Below are 18719 nucleotides of genomic sequence, written 5' to 3'. Positions count from 1 at the left end.
CCACAGGCTACATAAGAGTCAAGGCTTAGCTTTATAATGGCGTTACCAAACACCTATTAAACAAACTGACATGCCCTCACCGCACTACAGAAAACCCTGCAGCAGCAAACAATACAACACAAGCTAAACCTGACTTAACACGTAATCCATATGGTTAACACCTACACCAGAGCTAGTTAACCCCCATTACTCACCCAGGGACCAAAATCAAATTAAATTAAACTAAACTATATCTGCGACACAAAACCTAATGCATGTGTGTGCACTCTATAATGCAATGCTGTAAACCGCAGTATTATAACATAAATTATCAATAGCCCATATTGAGCACACATACTCGTATCCAGGCTAGTTACTGCCGACATCTGCAACCCCAACATGGGACAGGGCTCTGTCCGATCACGACTGTATCACATGTTTAGCTAATAAACTGGCAATACCTGACTGTACTCTACCTTATAGTATTATGATGTAATAATACAATACAAGGTATATACAGCGAAGTAAGAAACATACACCGCCTGCGCATAGACCAGGACTCGTCAGCTATCATTATTTACTCTACGATAAGCCTTATGGCACACAGTTTAACAGACGATAATATAACAGTATGACAAGGAATTATGATATATTATGTTATCAGAACTAACAGGTTACAGTAATATTGTGTTATGTGTTACAGTGACACTATAGATGTATGGAAGTATTCAAGATGTTCTATGCCTGTACCTCTCAGAACCTTCGCCCGAACCAGTACTACATCGCCCCATTTCCCCCCGTCCCCAACCTCCCCTCCTTCCACCTCCCTCCACCTCCCCCACCCTCCCCCTCCACTCCCATAATATACCCTCCACCCCCTGCATTAACCCCTTCCCTCTCCTTCCCTACCAAATCACCCCTACAACGTAGGATTCTACACGACAGCACTACCCAAGTACGGCGGCTGCCCTCTGTCCCAAAACTGTAAACACATGAGTCGCGCAAGACATCACCCTAGTTACTATTCGTTGCCGGATAGACCCTTTCCCATACACAACTACGGACCTCCCCCCCTTATGACCGTCATACTAACACAACGCTACCCCTCCAGTAAACCAATGATACTTTGTGGATCAAGTCCCTCCCCACTGCCCAAATGTAATCACCTCTCCATCCAATCCCATCCTCATCCAGGATGATAAACCTCGACCATCGTCATCATCATTATCAAGGTCACAACCCCCCCCCCCAAGTTTTTTTCCTTTACAACGCACTCGTGACCCTCCCCCCCCCGGACCCGGCAATTTCTTCTCATAAATCAACATCGGCTGCCTTCTGCTTCCCCGTCGTCTCCCCGGCAGAGATCACCCCAACGGCACGGGAGTTCCGAGAGGAATCGGACCCGCCATTTACAGATCTAACCTCAGGGGACTCCTAGCCTCCCCATCCTTCTCCCTTCTACTTCCCCTCTCAGCATCCTCTTTTGTTATTTTATCTTACTTCATCCCACATCTCGACCTTAATACCCTATCCTTTCTCCTCTGCATTATCTCTCGGCCCCCCCCTATCTCTATCTCTTTCTCTCCTTTTTTCTTATCTCCCTCTCTTTCTTTTCTCCCCTACTCTTTCCTGCCACCACCCCCCCTCCTTTTCTAGAGGAACACCCGGTCCCCGCCAGCTGCCCCTCTCTCCTCCAAGCCATTACACTATAACAAGCACAACCCCCACTCCAACAGCTGAAGTAGCCCCCCCTCCATTATCACCATCCTCGGAACTGTCGAGACCCTACTATACCGCGTAGAATGTCAGGGAACGCCCCCCATGTGACTCATCCACTACGAATCCTCTCCTGGAATGTACACAGCATGACGAGCTATATTAAACGGAAAAAGATACTGTCCTATCTTCAATCTAAAAGAGCGGACATTGCCCCGATTCAAGAAACACATCTCGATAACCTGGAATCCAGTAAACTTAAACTGGACTGGGTAGGAAAGGTTGCCTTTAGCTGCTGCCCAACAGACCAGGAGACCGGGAGTGGCACGCCTCGCAAATGCGGAATAGCGATACTAATGCGCAAGTCCCTCCCGATTACAATCATTAAAACATGGAACGATGCAGAAGGAAGATATATATTCGCTAAATTAAAACTAGGAAATACCTTCCTATGCGTGGGCTCTGTTTACGCACCAACCGGCACAAAGCGCCCCTTCTTCCTACAACTAAATCGTCTCCTGACCGAAATCGGAACCACTTGTTACATAATCAGGCGAGACTGGAACCTCGCCCGAGATGCCATATTGGACAGGACAGGCCCCATTGATGCAGGCAATAATCACAACAGGGCACTACTAACGAACCTAACCACGGATGCAGGCTTAGTTGACTGCTGGATAATAACACACCCAAAAAATAAGGAATATACTTTTCTATCATCTGTCCATGGTACCCAATCATGCCTGGATTATTTCTTTGTATCACACACTATAATCCCCCAAATGCTAGACACCAGTATCCTAGATAGCGGACTCTCAGACCATTCCCCGATACTAATCCTGATCCAAGTAGGTTTAACCTCCCCCAGTCGAAAACCATGGCGCTTCGCTATACATAGATACCGCTCCCCCCAAGGGAAGGAGCAACTTAAGGCCCATATATCCACATATATGGCCGAAAATATGGGTCCCGTGACTTCCAAAAAGGTTCTATGGGCAGCGGCAAAGGCGACTCTGAGAGGGAACATGATGCGTGATGCAGCATTAGCCAACAGAGACAGAGTAGCCCGCCAAAGCACCTTAGAAACCACAATCCAGATTCTCACTAAACAATACACTGCAAAGCCGTCCCTCACGCTGCGCCGCTCCCTCGAACAGGCCCGAATGGCACATAATGAACTCTATACATCACAGGCGAAATATGCGTTGCAAAGATTACACGGTCGCCACTATGAACAAGGCGAGAAGGCAGGACACCTTCTAGCGGCACAGCTTCGACAGAGAGAGGCTGCCTCTGCTATCCCGGCCATAACGTCCTCCTCAGGAGCGGTATTGACCCGCCCGCACGAAATTATGAACGAATTTGCCACGTATTACTGACATCTCTATACCCCTGAAATAGCGACCGACCATGTACAGACAGAGGCATTCCTTAACACGGCCAACCTACCTTGTCTGTCGGAGGCAGGCCGAGCTCTCCTACAAGGCGATATAACCAGGGAAGAAATAACGCAAGTTATCGCAAACCTCCCCTATCATATATCTCTGGGAGAGGACGGATTCCCTGCGGAATTTTATAGATGGGCTGGGGAAGAGGCAATCACTGCAGTGCACGAGGCACTTACGGAAGCATGTCAGGAAGGCTCCTTGGGTGCTCTGTCCAAAAGGGCCACGATTGTCGTGCTGCCTAAGCCAGGGAGGGACCCCCTACTCTGTGGCAGTTATCGTCCCATCTCACTCCTGAACAGAGATGTTAAACTCCTACCCAGTGTCTTAGCACCACGTCTACGTATTGATTCATAATACCCAGGTGGGGTTTGCACCGGGTCGCACCTCCAGAAATCATATGCGTACCCTCTGTCATACCTTACTGGAATCATTACAACTACCAGAGGAAGCCCTAGCTCTATCTCTAGATGCGGAGAAAGCATTTGACCGTATCGAATGGCCCTATCTGTTTACTACCATGAAGCACTATGGCCTCGGAGAACAATTTATTTCCAAAGTCCGATTACTGTATAAACATCCCACGGCACAAGTTAATTGCGGGGGCTTTCTATCAGACCCATTCCCCATTGGAAGAGGCACCCACCAGGGTTGCCCCCTGTCACCGCTCCTATTTCTGCTAGCAATGGAACCTCTGGCAGCTACTATACGGAACTCCCAACAGATAAAAGGTATCCCTTTAACAGGGGGCTCATCCAAAATCTTCTGACCTCGAAAGCTCCCTGCCATCACTACTCTCTATCATAGAGGGCTTCGCACCCTTATCCGGATATCGGGTAAACTGGGATAAGAGCGAAGCGCTACCACTATCCCATGTAACGACGAGAGCTCCAATCCATGGCCTCCCATTCAAATGGACCCCGACTCGCCTTAAATATTTAGGAATGTTTATCAATCGAGGCCTGGAACACATGGTCAGGGACAACCTCGAACCTCTTATATCCCGAATGAAACAGGACTTCGCCAAGTGGTCACTACTGGGCCTATCCATGTGGGGCAGGACGCAGGTGGTTAGGATGGTCACCCTCCCGCGCTTCACATACATATTAGGCATGCTTCCTCTACAGATACCTCTCTCCTCGCTCTGCATGATTGACGCATCAATAAGGACCTATGTCTGGGGCTCCATATACCCAAGGCTGAAACCTGCAACAATATTGGCACGACGACCCTATGGAGGCTTAGGTTTACCCTAAGTAGAACAATACTCATTAGCCTTACAATTATCACAGCTAGCGTACACACTCCGAGATACCCCGGACACCCCGCAATGGGTAACCACAGAGAAACTCCTAAGAGGTCAGCATACAGAGATGGGAGGGATATACACTGATCACCCCCACTTGCCTAACCCCATCCTTATGGCCACAAACACAGCCTGGTGCAGAGCTCACCGCTTACTTGCCACACACCCTTTCTTGCACGCCCAGGCCCCTATAGCAGGGAATAAAAGCATGAAAATAGGAGGAAACCTCCTCAGATGGCCCCAATGGAACGACGCTGGTATCCACAACATATCTCAAATCATAGAGGGTGATAGCTTCCGAACCTTCGCCTCCCTTCAGGAAGAGTTCGGCATACACAATAACCAAGAGTGGCGATACATGCAGCTTAAGCATTGCATGCGCAGAGCCCTAGGAACCCCCCCGTGGACGCTCAAAGCCTCACCCATTGTCACTTATCTCCAGAAGTGGGGCTGACACAGAGGAGTAATGGCTAGTCTATACGCAGAGCTAACAAACCATCTTTACTCGCAGCCTCTTCTCGAACGACTGCGTTTAAAATGGCAGGACCTACTTGAGATCACCTATACTGAGAAGAATGGTCGGACATAATAGAAGCCCTTGATAGGGAGTCCGCGAAGCTCGCCTGAAATTTTGTCTATTTAAAGTCCTCCAAGAATGGTATTGGACCCCCATAAAACTCTTTAGGGCAGGGTTGATGCCACATGCAAAATGCTGGCGATGTGCAGACCCCCATTGTGACTTACCCCACATCCTATGTCATTGCCCGACGATACAACCCTTATGGGAAGCTGTGCGCCACACTCTGATAGACTCTATACAGATACCAAATCCGACCCCGCCATTACTCATTCTTTTACACGATATGCGCCCGTACCCCTCCCTATCACGAGCACATAAACGGTTACTCCCCCCTTTTATCTCCCCCTCCCTTCCTTTCTTTCCTTTTTTCCTCACCCCTTTGGCCATCCGCCCTGGTAAATGTCCTAGACCCCGGGCCGATTAAACATATATTCCTCCTTCTCTTCCTACCCGATCAGTGTCTGACCACCTAATCCACATAAGAAGGACCCGCCCCCCAAAAAACATTCTAACCTATATATTTCCATGGATATCTCCCTGATCGTTCCTTTCCTGGCGCTATCCTTCCCCAAGCACTGGAACCTCTACCTCATATCATAACCGTTTAGGCACATATACCATACTATTTAATCCTACACGACAACCCACATCAGACAGGGAATAATCGGACTACTCACTCACCAGCCTTGACATTCTGGCTCCAAGGCTTCCCGCCCCTCCATTTATTTATCTCTCCCAACCTCCCTTTCCCCCTTTTAGTTCATATGATCTCCCTCTTCCCCTCCATCCCCATGACCAACCTTTTTCTTCGATCTTTATTCTCTCTTTCAATCTCTCCCCTAATTATTTACCCATAACCCTTCAACCTATTATTCAGAATACTTGTTAGATTGCATATGTCTATATATCTACTGTGAAATTATCTGTTGTAAAGAAATGCTCTGAAGATATATTGCTATATACTCTGTACCACCCTATATTCTTTAATAAACAATTAAAAAAAAATAATAAGAAGAATAATTATTAACTGTGCTTCATGTCCTATAGGAGGAAGGTCCCTCGTAGCGCTGGAAAAGTGAAAAAAATACCCAGAAGCATACATCAGGACCCTTGAAAGAAATACCATAGCTCTGTTTGAAGAAAGTGAGGTCCTTTCATTCAGAAAGATTCAAATGCACTTATTTGCAAGAGGACTCAAAGTGAAGCAAGCCTATAGCCTTCAAACTGAATCAACAGGTCATGGTAGAACTTTACCTGTGCCACCTTATTTAGAATGTAAAAACGATGACAGTGAAGCATTGTCACATCATGTGATGTCCCTCATCTCTCTTCTAGTTACAGCCCATCACTGAACACTTCCTAACCAATAATAAGCACTTTTCAAAAGATGGAGCACTAACCTTGCACCAGAAAAAGTAGTGTCCCTCAAATGTGATGAGTGCTAAGGGTATTTTGGTGGGCACATGTGCCTAGTCTCTTATAGGACTCTTTGGATTCATACACCCATTTAGCGATATGGAAGAAAAGATCTGTGATAAAGACTTCCATAGGCAACTTGGAACTAGTCCACGGGACATAGTGGTGGGAACACCTGACCACACAAAAAGCCCTCTGTTGGAAGTTGGGCGGAGGAGAAAATTGTTCAGACTTAAGTAAGAGCATGAAGTGGAAACGCAGTTTTTCTAATTTCTGTGTCAATCCCAGGTTGCTTTCTCTTGGGGGTAGTGCTATATTCTACCAACTCTCAATGGTTATCAAAATATAAAACACCATAACATGTAACATGACAATCAAGGACATTACCCCTTCCCTGGAACAATGACAATGGGACATTGACCTTGTTAAACACTCCTGTCACTGGCAGTAGGACAAGTAAACTGGAGCAATGATCCTAACACACATTGACCCAGACTTATAGGCAAGGCACTGATCCGAAGCCGCAAAACATGGACACCAAGACACAGACCTGTGAAACAGACTCTAACCCTGATACATACACTGGACTGTGAAATGTAAAACCTGCCATTGGGACACAAACACTGCACACCTCAAACAAGATAATAAACACCACTCTCTGTGATCAGCACCATGAGGTCATGCAAATGGTAGAGGCTGCACTTTACACATACCACCTGCCAATAATATCCCTTAAAATAACATAAAACGCATCTTGATACATCAGAACAGTTCATACCATAACCAAATACACCACGCAATATACCATAACATTCCACAAACAAACTCATGTTTATAGCATACTAATATTTCATCTATTACATACAATATCACATCATAGCATACCATAGAACTTACCATGCAAATGCAATATTATACCACATCATGCCATAGCACTTTATAACAAGCCATAGTACCATACATAATATAGTAATATAGCCCAATAACTATAAAATATTGCATCATGTGATACCACAACTTACAAGATAACATATCACTTTATTCATAATTTCATAACATAAACGTCTTGACACTTCAAATCACGTCATATAATACCATAAATTGAAACAGCAAAATATGTGAATTAAACTCCTACTATACCACATCTTGTCAAAAAATCTCATAACGTCAAAGAGAGTATACCACACATAACATAGCACATTATAACATACTGCAAAAGCCTGCCATATTATACCATAGTACGTCATGCCCTAACATAACTTACCCCATAACACAACATAGGGTGCAATGCTTACTTATGTTGTTATCGCATGTTCTAACTCTACAACGTGTTATGAATTTACTTGAACTGAAAAATAACAATATATAGCCTCTCCAACCAGACATACCCACTGATATTTTAAATCAAGGTGAAACTAATCTTTCCTGCCACGCGTGGAGAACGGGCTACTTTCATGAACCCCAACTCTAAGTTAAAAGTAATTTTTGTTTGCAAATCGGCACTGCCGAGATAGGTCCAATTCCTTTTTTTAATCTTGATAAGACTGTAAATAAAATTACATCCCAAAAAGTAGAGAAGATCCAAGAAAAGCATGCTTCAGAAATCCTAGGCACTGTACATCGTAACACAAGCGTTTTTTTTTTATTATTGGAAAGTCAGTCCTTTTTTGGGAAGGGGAGGTGCCAGAAAGGGTGAGACGGACAGGAGTCTCCTGCCTCGGTGTGTATAAAAGCGGACACGAGCAGCCTCTCAAGTCTGACTCCCTAACGCCTGGAGCAGCCCAATGAGAGAGCACTGCAGCTGCCTGCTGGGGCTCAGTTTTCTTTAGTAAAAACGAAAGTCATCCTGGGGAGCCTCCAAACCATCAAAGAACAGCAACAAAGAACAACTGGGGAGGACTAAAAGCATTGTGAAAGAAAAAAAGAAAACCGGCTGACAGCTCTCTCTCTTTCAAAAACCTCAAACTGCAATAAAAAAACAACCCGGTAAAATGCACGCTACGGGACCAGAGCTCTATCGTGAAGTCAGTTGCAGCCGACCAAAGCACACAGCACAGTCCTGCCGGCAGCCTGGGGTTACTGCTCTGAAGGTAAGGAGACAAAAGAGACGCCGGCAGTACGGAGGGCGGACCTGTGGGTTACGATTCGGTAAGGGAAAGTGGTAATAAAGGCTAAAGGCGCGAGAGCTTATCCCTCTGGGGTATTAAGCGTGGCTTGCAGACAGTTCGGTGAGTTCAGCGCCTGCTGCAGACATCTGCCGATTCTCCGAAGTTTCAGCGGAGCAGGCTTGTGATTCGGCTATTCGCCGTCCTTGGATTGATGCTGTAAGCACAATTGCATGTGGATATTACTAGCTGCTGATATTGGAACGATTAGGAGACAGGCTGCTGTGTGTTACTGTGCATTAGTGTTCGGAATAAATCTGTGTGAGTGGATGACTTGTGAAGTCGGTACCCTGTGGGAGTTGAGTGACTTTGCTTGTGGGGTATCAGCAGCGGCCTTCAATCTTGAGTCACCTGGTGGGAATTGTGCTGCCTAGCCTCTTCAGGGCTCAGAAGGTGACTACATGAAGAGCTGTGTGCAGTGCAGCTCCTTGACTGAATGAGCCTAGGCACTACATGTGATTTGGTGTTTTTGTTCCTTGAAGGCAGTATGCTACATATTTTAAAGAGGGGTTCGACGCTCACCGAAGTGGTCTGGGGTTTCAGGGCTCCAAAGGTGATTACATGGAGAGGTGTGTACATTCAGCTCCTTGACTGAATGCGCCAAGGCACTACATGTGAGCTGGTGTTTTCGCTCCCGACGCAGAATGTTGCTTGTTTTAAATCGTCTGGGGTTTCGTAACGGGAATGACAATTTACAGGGATACACACCATGGAAGCACGCGGGCCTGTGTTCAGAAACGGTTTTATGGAGGGGTCGCCGGCAAACGTACAGGAAAACACGCATGTTAGAACAACATGTTTTTGAAGCTTATGGCCAGAATTTCAGGTGCAGTTTTTTTCAAAGTGCTACAAACGTTGGGAGATCAGAGACCGAATTGGTTTGCCATTGTTGACACAATTTTGTGAAGTTTCGGTTAATGTTTTGCAACGTAACCTGCTCACCGGCTCCTCGTAAGCGACCCCCCCAATCAACCTTTTTTCCAGCTCTATTTCCATGCCTGACAAACAAATAATAATTAGCATGCATTCGGATGTGCACGCTACCTAACTGCATGCAAACTCTATTGGTTTCAAAAGCCATCCCCCGGCCTCCGTGTCTTCAGAAGGCTGCTTGCCCGGGCCATTTCTACCTCTAGGTACATTATATCTTAATAAGGGAAAGTGGGTTGCAGTTATCTAATTTCACGGCTAGGGGGCCCCCGCGCTACAAGCGAATGCTAATACAGTAATCTGCACAAGAGAAGCATAATTGGTGAAAAGAAAAAACAAAATAATAACGGCAGAGGAACGCCTGCTGCAGAAACTGCTGACAAGTTGGTTTACTTTATAAGCGAAACGAGAACTTCGTTCGCTTGACCATGTGTGCTTTTAGGTCACACTCAGGAATATAATATTTTGCTTTATTATGGAACTGAGGGACCGCTTCGAATCCCAGCCTCAGCTCAACGTCCTGCGAGTCTGAGCTCTCTTCTAAAGCGCCCTAATGCCTTCGGGCCAAGGTCTCACTATATCACCTTTAACGAAAACCTGCCACCACCCCACCTCAACAAGAGCCCAATGAAGTGTACAAAAGGGATGCATGGGGGGGGGGTTATATTTTGATAGATGTGTGTGAACAAGGCGCATGGAGGCGATACCACTCCTGCAAGGGCATGGCTGAGGCCACCCATATCTCCTGTTGTTGAGAAGCGTTGGGGGAAGGGTTGCACTAGTTATGTTTCATGGACACCAGATGGGCTTAGAGTTTAAACTTAATTTCAGTCCCGGGGGGCAGCTCTGGAATGCAGAGTTTGTTTGTTATGTCCAACTCCGTACGTCACTGCTCCATTAAATTAACTTTAGAGGACCCGTGAAAACTGTCCAATGTGCCGGTCCTACTTATGAAATACGGATTGTAAGTGCGTGTGTTTAGGCCTTGCTGTCCAACATGACTAAAAAAACGTGATCCTGAATAGACCCCCGCCCGCATATCTGCAGGAGTGTGTCGATAATTTAAAGAAAGGCCAAGCACCAATGTCACGGTCACGTGGGCATAAACATAAGCAGCAAAACATGACACAGAATTACAGTCGGCACATATTGCCCAGCTCGGTGTAAGTCTTGTAGCACACAGAGACTTGTCATTGAGTCCCCTTGTTGTGCTGCCTCTCTCTCCCTGCCCCCGCTACACCCAGTGTTCACTACAGGGCTCTTGTTTACTGAACTCAGCTTCTTCTAAAAGGGGGTTACCTATTGCACCCGTCGCATCTTGTAAACAATGCAGGGAGGAGCCTAGCAGGGGTGTGGGGCTGCTTTTCGGCTGACTCGGCAGATCTTGTGGGACAGCGGCGGCGATGTCCTCGCGTCATCTGAACTCTTCGACTTCGTAACAGATGCCGCAGGAAGTACTTAGGGGGTCCGAGACCTGTGCGTCAACTTATAGCTGGTAAGATAGTGCACCGTCTTAAAATGCCCAGGGCTGGCTCCCTGTGCCACTTGTCGAAGTCAGTCTAGAGGGAAAACTCATATTTGGTAGTCTCGAGATCGGCAAAACGAGCATGCCCCCACCCCAAAAATCGATGTCGGGATCCCCAATCTGGTCTCTCGGACAGAGCCAGAGTTTCACTTCGTCTTTCTGTCTGGGTCGGTGCTACCGCCTTCCCTCGCACTCTTTGCCACCCCTTCCTGTGCGTCTCTCTGCTGCCTGCACGTTCATCGGATGAACTGCACGCGATCCTGGACATCAGTAGTGCAGGCCAGTCTCACTGCAGGACTGGCCAGACGGGACCCACACGGATACCGCAGGCCCAGCGCCGGCAACGCTGGTCTCAAAACTTCTAAACCGGCGTCTGCGAGGGAATAAAACTCAAAGGCATGCGGGGTCATTCAGCTCTGCCCTTTGTAGTTGTGCATAGCACGAACTCTCACTTTTTATTAAGAAGTGTCACCGTGCAGTGCCCCAGAGAGTGTACACCCTACTCCATGATGTACTGTGCCCATTGCCGAGCATTCTCGAGACCCTCCGTTCTAGCTCACAATGCGGCTTGGAGGCGTCTTCGTGATGAAATAAGAAATTGCCCTGTCAGTGGCCGTGGAGTCGTCTACCTTGTAAATTGTTCTCACTGCATGGTCTTCAAACAGTGTTGTGTGATTATTAACGATCGACCCTTTATCTGTTGTGGTGTTGAAGAAACAGGCGAGTTGTTTTCTAGAGATTAAGGGCCAGAAGTAGCAAAGGGTTTTACCCATTCTGTGTCTATGGGAAAATGTGTTCGTACATATTTCCCTAAGTGAGAAGTGTATCCCTAGGCCTTCCTCTCTGCACAGGACCGATGCCTTCCTGTGGCCTGACACCCTCCGCAGGACATGGAGTTTCCCGATGTTTGCCGGCGCAGCGCCCCATAAGCATACTGTCTTTTAGGAAAAAGCTAAAAAATCAAGTTCTCTGTTATTATGTTTCTCTTTAAACTGATTCCGTTTCGGTGTGAGATGGAATCCACTGGTCCCGTTGCTTCTGCGTGCGATGGGGGAGGTGAAAGGGGGCTGAGAAAAAAGGAGAGAGGAGGATTGAAGGAACCAATAAGAGGAGCTCCTGAGAACACTGCATCACACCCCTGTCCCCGAGGAATGGACTTTTCCTCGGAAAAACAAGTCTGCCCAGCGTGAACGGACGCGCGATTTGGACGTCTGCTCCAGACTTTAGCTTTGTTTTTCTTGTGTCTATTCGTTTGAATAAGACTGCAATCCCCTAGTTCTTCTTCTTACATTAAATTGCTTGGAGCGAGTGAACTAGTGTGTGGTCGTTGTGGCGTGAAAACGTTGTGTTGCCTATAAGCACCCAGAGCGTAAATGAGTGGGCCGAATACAAGCTAACATTTGTGCCCATGGCCGAGATAAAGGCTTGGCGCCCGATGGCAGCGGCGAAGCAGCCCAGACGCCGTATCGTCACAATAAGGGCACCATTACTGATAACAGAACCCATAGTAACAGCCAGGCCCTGCAGTTCGAGGGCACCGATTCCTTCTAGAACAGCTTTCTACCGGTTAGACCATCTCCCCAGCCTTCTGAATGCAGCTCCGTCACGACCATGTCTTCATAAGCCAACCCAGTCCAAGGAGCAGGTTTCCTCAGCCCTTGCCCTATAGAATGGTTCTCTCAATTCTGTCTTGCCCCAGAAGACCAATCTCTCCCATTAACATTTCCCATGAACACCTTTTCTAAGCCTCTGTATACCCTGAACTTGTCTCAGCAAGTCCAGCTTCCCCCATGTACACCTTTCCACAGCCTCCACCTCTGCCAATAACATCTCCCCACAAGCTTAGCATGTTCATTAAACATCTCTCTACTGCCCATAGGGCGCTGGACATCTGTTCCTAGCCTTCTGTACTGTGAACATATCTCCAGCAGCTAAGCATGTCCTAGCTATATCAAAGGACCACCTACTTGCCATGAACGTCCCTACAAAGTCGTACTCCCAACACCCCATGGAGAAGTCTTCAAAGGTCGTTTGCCATCTAAGCATCTCTCTAAAGCCTGTCCTGAACCACAGCCATACATCCAATGAACATTTCTACTCAGTGAACGCCCCCCACAGCATCAGTCTGCTCCATGGACATCTCTTCACCGTTCAAGTCTATCTTATTAACGTCTCCCTCTGACCCCTACCACCATGGAAGAAACTTGTGTTGCATGAACATTAGTTTCATGCATGTATCTCTCCAAGGCCCCAGCCTGCGCCTCCGGTAAATGTGGCTTGCCGACCATCCCAATGGAATGATAGCGTTTGAAGCACACAGTTGCAACATCTTCCTAGTATTTTATCACCAGAGTTTGTTTGCATTTGGCGTGGCTCCAATAACGAGACGAGGGGTTGATGTCACCATTAACAAACATTCGTGTTCTTGGAAGATTCAGAAGCAGGCAGTTCGGCCTAGGCCACAGCCCTCTAGAGATGCGACAGATGAATGGGGCTCGTGGTTTTTAATACAAAAAGACAGGTGTTAAGTTAGTACACAACACATAGAAACAGTGGAAAGAAGCGAAGAGGTCGTCTGGGAATCTGTTTATTACCAGGCTACATGGTACTTTGTCACTTTACTTATACCATAAAGTGTTTTATTTGTATTCACTGTCCATTTCTTTAAATACTTCAGCACAGTATTCAACACCCGAGCATTTGGGGATCGTCCAATCCCACCTCTCAAGATATGCTGAGACTTCTTGATAAGTTTCTCCTGACACCCTAGCATCTTTGTACACCTTGCGGGCAAGGTGGGGGATAAACAGTCCTAGAAACATTACATAAACAACCTCATTCGTCATGATTATAAACTACTTTGAAACATGCACAGGCCATACACTCTGTATTTTGTAATTGTGATGTGAAAGTCATTTAATAAGGACGGTCTCTGACCATCTCAATCAGTATGCCTCTGGTGTAGAATACAGGAAAACCACAAACTGTACAGTGATTGGGAAAGCTTTATTATTCACAACAGAGTGAAGAGATATGTGACCCCGGGTAGAGGTGGCAGTTGTATGCGAGTACAGCAAAAAGTAAGAAAAGCCTTGACATCTCAAGGGTGAGGAGGGCCCCTTCTAACTCGTGGACCATGCCCACCAGAAAGTGAACACAAGTTGAGAAGGAATCGAAATGTGGACCAGGGCAAACACTACTGACCATTAGACAGTAAAGTAGAAATGTTATCCTTCTGTACCTGTAAACATGCCCGATAGATGCAAGGGCTCTCACTCCAGAACTATATCACATTCTCACCATATACCCAATTGTGTACAGCAATAAACCCACTGCTGATCTCAAACACCCTTACCAGAACACACTTTGTATTTTATGCTTTCCTCAACTAAATATAACACCTAGCCAAACACACAATGTAGAGAAAGAAAAAACATACCCACCAGACCGTCTCTCGTACACATATTCTTATGGACCAAGCTCTTGACTTGCAGCATCCCTACTCAACCACATTCTCTAATGTGACAATACTTTCTCAAGGTTCTCATGCTCACACATATAAAATGTTGACCTAAAACGCCACTGCTGAAACTTTTACTCTGAAGCATCCATCCCTAAATACATACTCTATAACTTTACTTAAATCCTCCAATTCCCGCAACGAAACACACACAAAGACTAATGTATTTCTTTAATAATAGGTCTATGCTGTATGTTAACATTTGTCACATGAGCCAAGAGTACTTTGTGACAGGGTGCTGATGTGGCTGTAGACGGATAGTCTACACTCTAGAGTAAGAGCTCCTAAGCCAGCCTGCTGTATGCTTTTGAAGAAGTTCTTCTTTAAGGCGAGTAGTTATCAGAAATTATTAGGGCTCAGGTGCCTGCTTCAGCTGACACCACACTTGGGAAATGCACACTCTGCCTTCTTTCTGAAGTGACAGATGATCACAAATGTTTAACGGGAACTGCACTGGAGATTCTGAAGCAGATCTTCTGGTGTGCCTGACATACAAGGGTCTTGTGAAGTAAACTCTGCCAAATATGTTGCACCCGAAAAAATGAAGCTAACCCACACATTTAAGTTTCCACAACATTAAAATAAAACACATTAACACCCCAAAGAGCATGGTTGTGAAAGCCCGAGGTGTAATTTATTTCTGAAAATCATATCCTTTATGATAATGAGTAGTCAGCCATATCCATTGTGAGGTCCATATGCCTGGGACTCTGGCTGCAAGGGAGGTTGGCATAGTTTAAAGGGACTGCCCCACCCCCTCCCCAGGCGTGGGACAAAGGGAACACTGGGGCACAGATGTACTGAGATTGCCCAGAATGGGGGAAACTATGGGGTACACATGCGGGAACAGCAGCCGCTGCTGGTCAAAAGGAGATGAGGAGGAAAACAGAATAAAATCCATCCACAAGGAGCAAGTCAACCCAAGACGCTGGAGAAAGAAGGTAGGGAAGTAGTCTAGCACTGGTAGAGAACTCAGTGGTGGTGTTTACACAGAGTACGATATGGAGTAGATTATTTTCTTTATTTTGAACTTAAAACTCTTAATGACACAACAGGCGGAGATGGAAACATTTCATAATAGACATAAAGATATTTTTAGTGTTTGACCCACTGAAAGTGTTGAGGAGAGTCCAAATAGAAACCCTGAACCTCTGTGCTTAGACACAGAACCTGTCAGGAGCGATAAAAAAAAAAAATAGTGTTAGGCACTTTGCCACTGTTATGGGATCTTGGAACACCCAGTCTCTCTAAGTGAACTGCAGGAGGGTGGTGAAGGGAGAGGGATCTCCAAATGACAGAGTATGGAGACAACACAGTCATTGTAGGTGAACTCAAGGGATTACCACAAACTCTTGAGTGATGTAGCAATGCTTCCGGGGGAACTGGAGTTAGTAATGTTCTTAGGCAATGGCTCGTGAGTATCAAAGAGTGACTGTAAGGGGTATGTAGACTGCTCTCTGTTAATGCAATGAAGGTTTATGGAAAGAACATGACTATTGATCTACTGGGATATATTGACTACAGTCAAATGATGCACGTTGTGCAGGGTGAAAGCAGGTAGTATGCTTCATGTCTTCGGGGTAGAATGAGCCAAGGGTCAGATGGGTAAAATCTCACCCCCTCCCAAAGTGAGTTGAGAATTGGGTTTTTGAACAGCCTGTTGCATCCTAATACGTAGTTCTGGATGTAACTGATGGAAACAACAGTGGATAATGTGTCAAAAAATTCTATGACCGTCTTCTTTTTCTGGTGGCAGTCTTGATACTTTCCATAGAGCGAACAAAGAGTTAAATAAAATGCGTGTACATTTGCAAGTAACAAGTTGATTCCATTAACCTCTCTGGCAGGTTGTGCAAAGGGTAAAGTTCCCCAAGCAAACAATTTTGATCAAACACAGATCTCCAGTGAAGTCAGCCTCAGTCGCCCCGGCCTCCCTCCTCTGCCCCCTGCCTGATTATATCCATGCGAAATGGTTCTCTGCGCGGGACACTCACCTCATGAGAGCAGAAACACAAGAGCTGGAAGCTGAGACGGGAGGCAGGGCCAGGCAAGGCTACAGCCAGTCATTGACATCAGCCCTGCAAATTATAGCTCAACAACAGTGATGTCACAATTGGCCTGACAGACACACTTAAAGCGTTTTTCTTAATTGCCATGATCTGTAAACCAATACAAGTATTCTTGGCTCAAGGGGTCTTTTTGTGGTCATCGACTCAAGTCCCTTACCCCCTCTACTCCTTGACACTGAAAGCTTTTTCTCTACAAGTGCAAGCAATGTTTCCAATAGAGAAGCAGCCAGGCACATTCCATTGTCGAAATAACATCCAGAGAGCACTTCTCTCCTTATACAGTTTGTGAAGTTTTCAAGTATTTTTTTTTCTCCTGTTGAACGTGACCTCAGTGCACGTTATTGTGCACAAGGCACCTCAGTTTTGGAGTTCTACAACTGAGAGAACTCACCCAACGCCTTGTTTCCAGACAACTGCTGCAGTTCGTTTCTCAGAAGAGTTCTCTCAAACAGAGATCTATGATAGAACAGACATGGAGCTCTATCCTTTATCTTTCTTGTCTCAAATATTCTCCAAAAAATGCAACAGCTCTACTGAGACATGTAAATATAACCAACTGACGGCCAGCATTAAACCAAGGTCTGCGTAAAGTTAAGTGCCAGAGAGCATGGTTGGCGTACCCAGCAGGTCTCCCAAATGAGATCTGCTGATGCTGTATAATGAAAGACTCAGTTTCCTTAACATGTTCCTGCAGTGCTCAAATAGATCCTGCTTCCATTGGGGGCTCTGTTCTAAGGCCGGTTAGGGATCATTTCCTTTGGCGGTGTGTATATATGAAAGTAACGCCTTCATTTACAGATAGGGACACGTGGGGAATGCCTGATAGTGCCGATTTCATGAGACCTTTTCCATGTTAGTCTCATAATTAAAAGGCATGTTGAACCCCCTATTATCATCTGAGTTTTAGGAACATACAAAATGAGCTTTTGCTTAGCATTGGCTCTGGCACTTCTCTTAGGTAATGGGTCTACGAGGAACCCCCGATCCAAGGGTGATCTGAAGATCTGGCCCAAAAATGGTGCAGAGGTTTGGTAATGTCTTCTGAAAGACCCCCGAAAGAGGAAGCAAAGGAGTGAGGAATAGGAAGACAGAACAGAGATAAAAAGCATATCAATCCATCAAAATCACTAAACCAAAAAATATTTGTGTCAGGGTCCATGATAATGTCTGCATGTGGAAAATAAGGGTCCCAAATGCTTTGCAGCATAGTCGTTTGAATACGAGACTGCAGCTTGTCCTCCTATATAAATGGATTAAAGAAGATGCCCCGATAGGCTGCTAGATGAGATCTGGTCTTGTGATTGAGACTAAGGCTGCAATATGATCTAGAGTAGACAACATGTACAGATGTTAATCTCTGTCACCTTGCGGAAAACCATACACCCTCTCTTGCTCTCTCTCTCTCTTCCTAAGGAGGGCTGGTGAAGCCTTTGTGTGTTAATAGGGGTGGAGCAATGCAGAGGAGCTTACAGGTACAGGGGCAGCCCGTCGGTGCCTGAAGAGTCATACCAAACTGAAGAAGACCCCCATACTACAGTAAAAGGGACAATGACATTTCAGCTTCTCTTACCCACTGTGTGAAATACATAGAGCAAGATGAAGCCAAGGAGTTTTTTTTTATGCTGCCAATGAAAACACAGAAGAGTTCTGTGTATACGGGTTTGTTCATGGACTATTCCCTGGTTTTCAGAACTCTTTTACAGTTCTTGGCCAGCACTGGGGGCCCCTCATACATCAAGAATTAGATAAATAGGCCAGAAATCTGTCCTGGAGTAGAGAGGCTGTGAGAGCACTGGCTGTATATAACTTGTCTCCAAGAATGAGTCTCTGCAGGATTTGGCACAGAATAATGAGGCTTCTCTGCACAATGAGAGCTGTGTTAAAGCAGTATGAACGATGTGGAACAGGGGGCAAAGGGAAGGACCTGTTCGACCCATGGAGTGATGTTTGGAAAAGGGAAGAATAGAGAAGGGTCTGGTCCCCTTGGATCGAAGCCTGGGAATGGGGGACTAAAGAGAAGGGCTTGGTGGATTAGGAACCAGAACATGGTAAGGGGGAGAATAGAGGA

General features: G+C 46.1%; 1 protein-coding gene across 2 annotated transcripts in view; it reads left to right on the top strand.

Annotated features, from left to right (window-relative positions):
• Positions 1–8189: 8189 nt before the first annotated feature.
• Positions 8190–18719, top strand: part of IGF2 (insulin like growth factor 2) — a 28545-nt gene continuing 18015 nt past the window's right edge. The window contains exon 1 of one of the 2 annotated variants that reach the window (XM_069223182.1): positions 8190–8532. In XM_069223182.1, the coding sequence (XP_069079283.1) occupies positions 8434–8532 (99 nt within the window). In that variant the 5' untranslated portion in view covers positions 8190–8433. Of the gene's footprint in view, positions 8533–10898; positions 11033–18719 lie in introns of those variants that run through there. The other variant, XM_069223183.1, reaches the window with a different exon arrangement.

The sequence above is a fragment of the Pleurodeles waltl genome, chromosome 3_1 (assembly GCF_031143425.1).
Source record: "Pleurodeles waltl isolate 20211129_DDA chromosome 3_1, aPleWal1.hap1.20221129, whole genome shotgun sequence".
NCBI lineage: Eukaryota > Metazoa > Chordata > Amphibia > Caudata > Salamandridae > Pleurodeles > Pleurodeles waltl.
The sequence above is the reverse complement of the archived record's forward strand: the minus strand, read 5'-3'. Positions and strand labels throughout refer to the sequence as shown.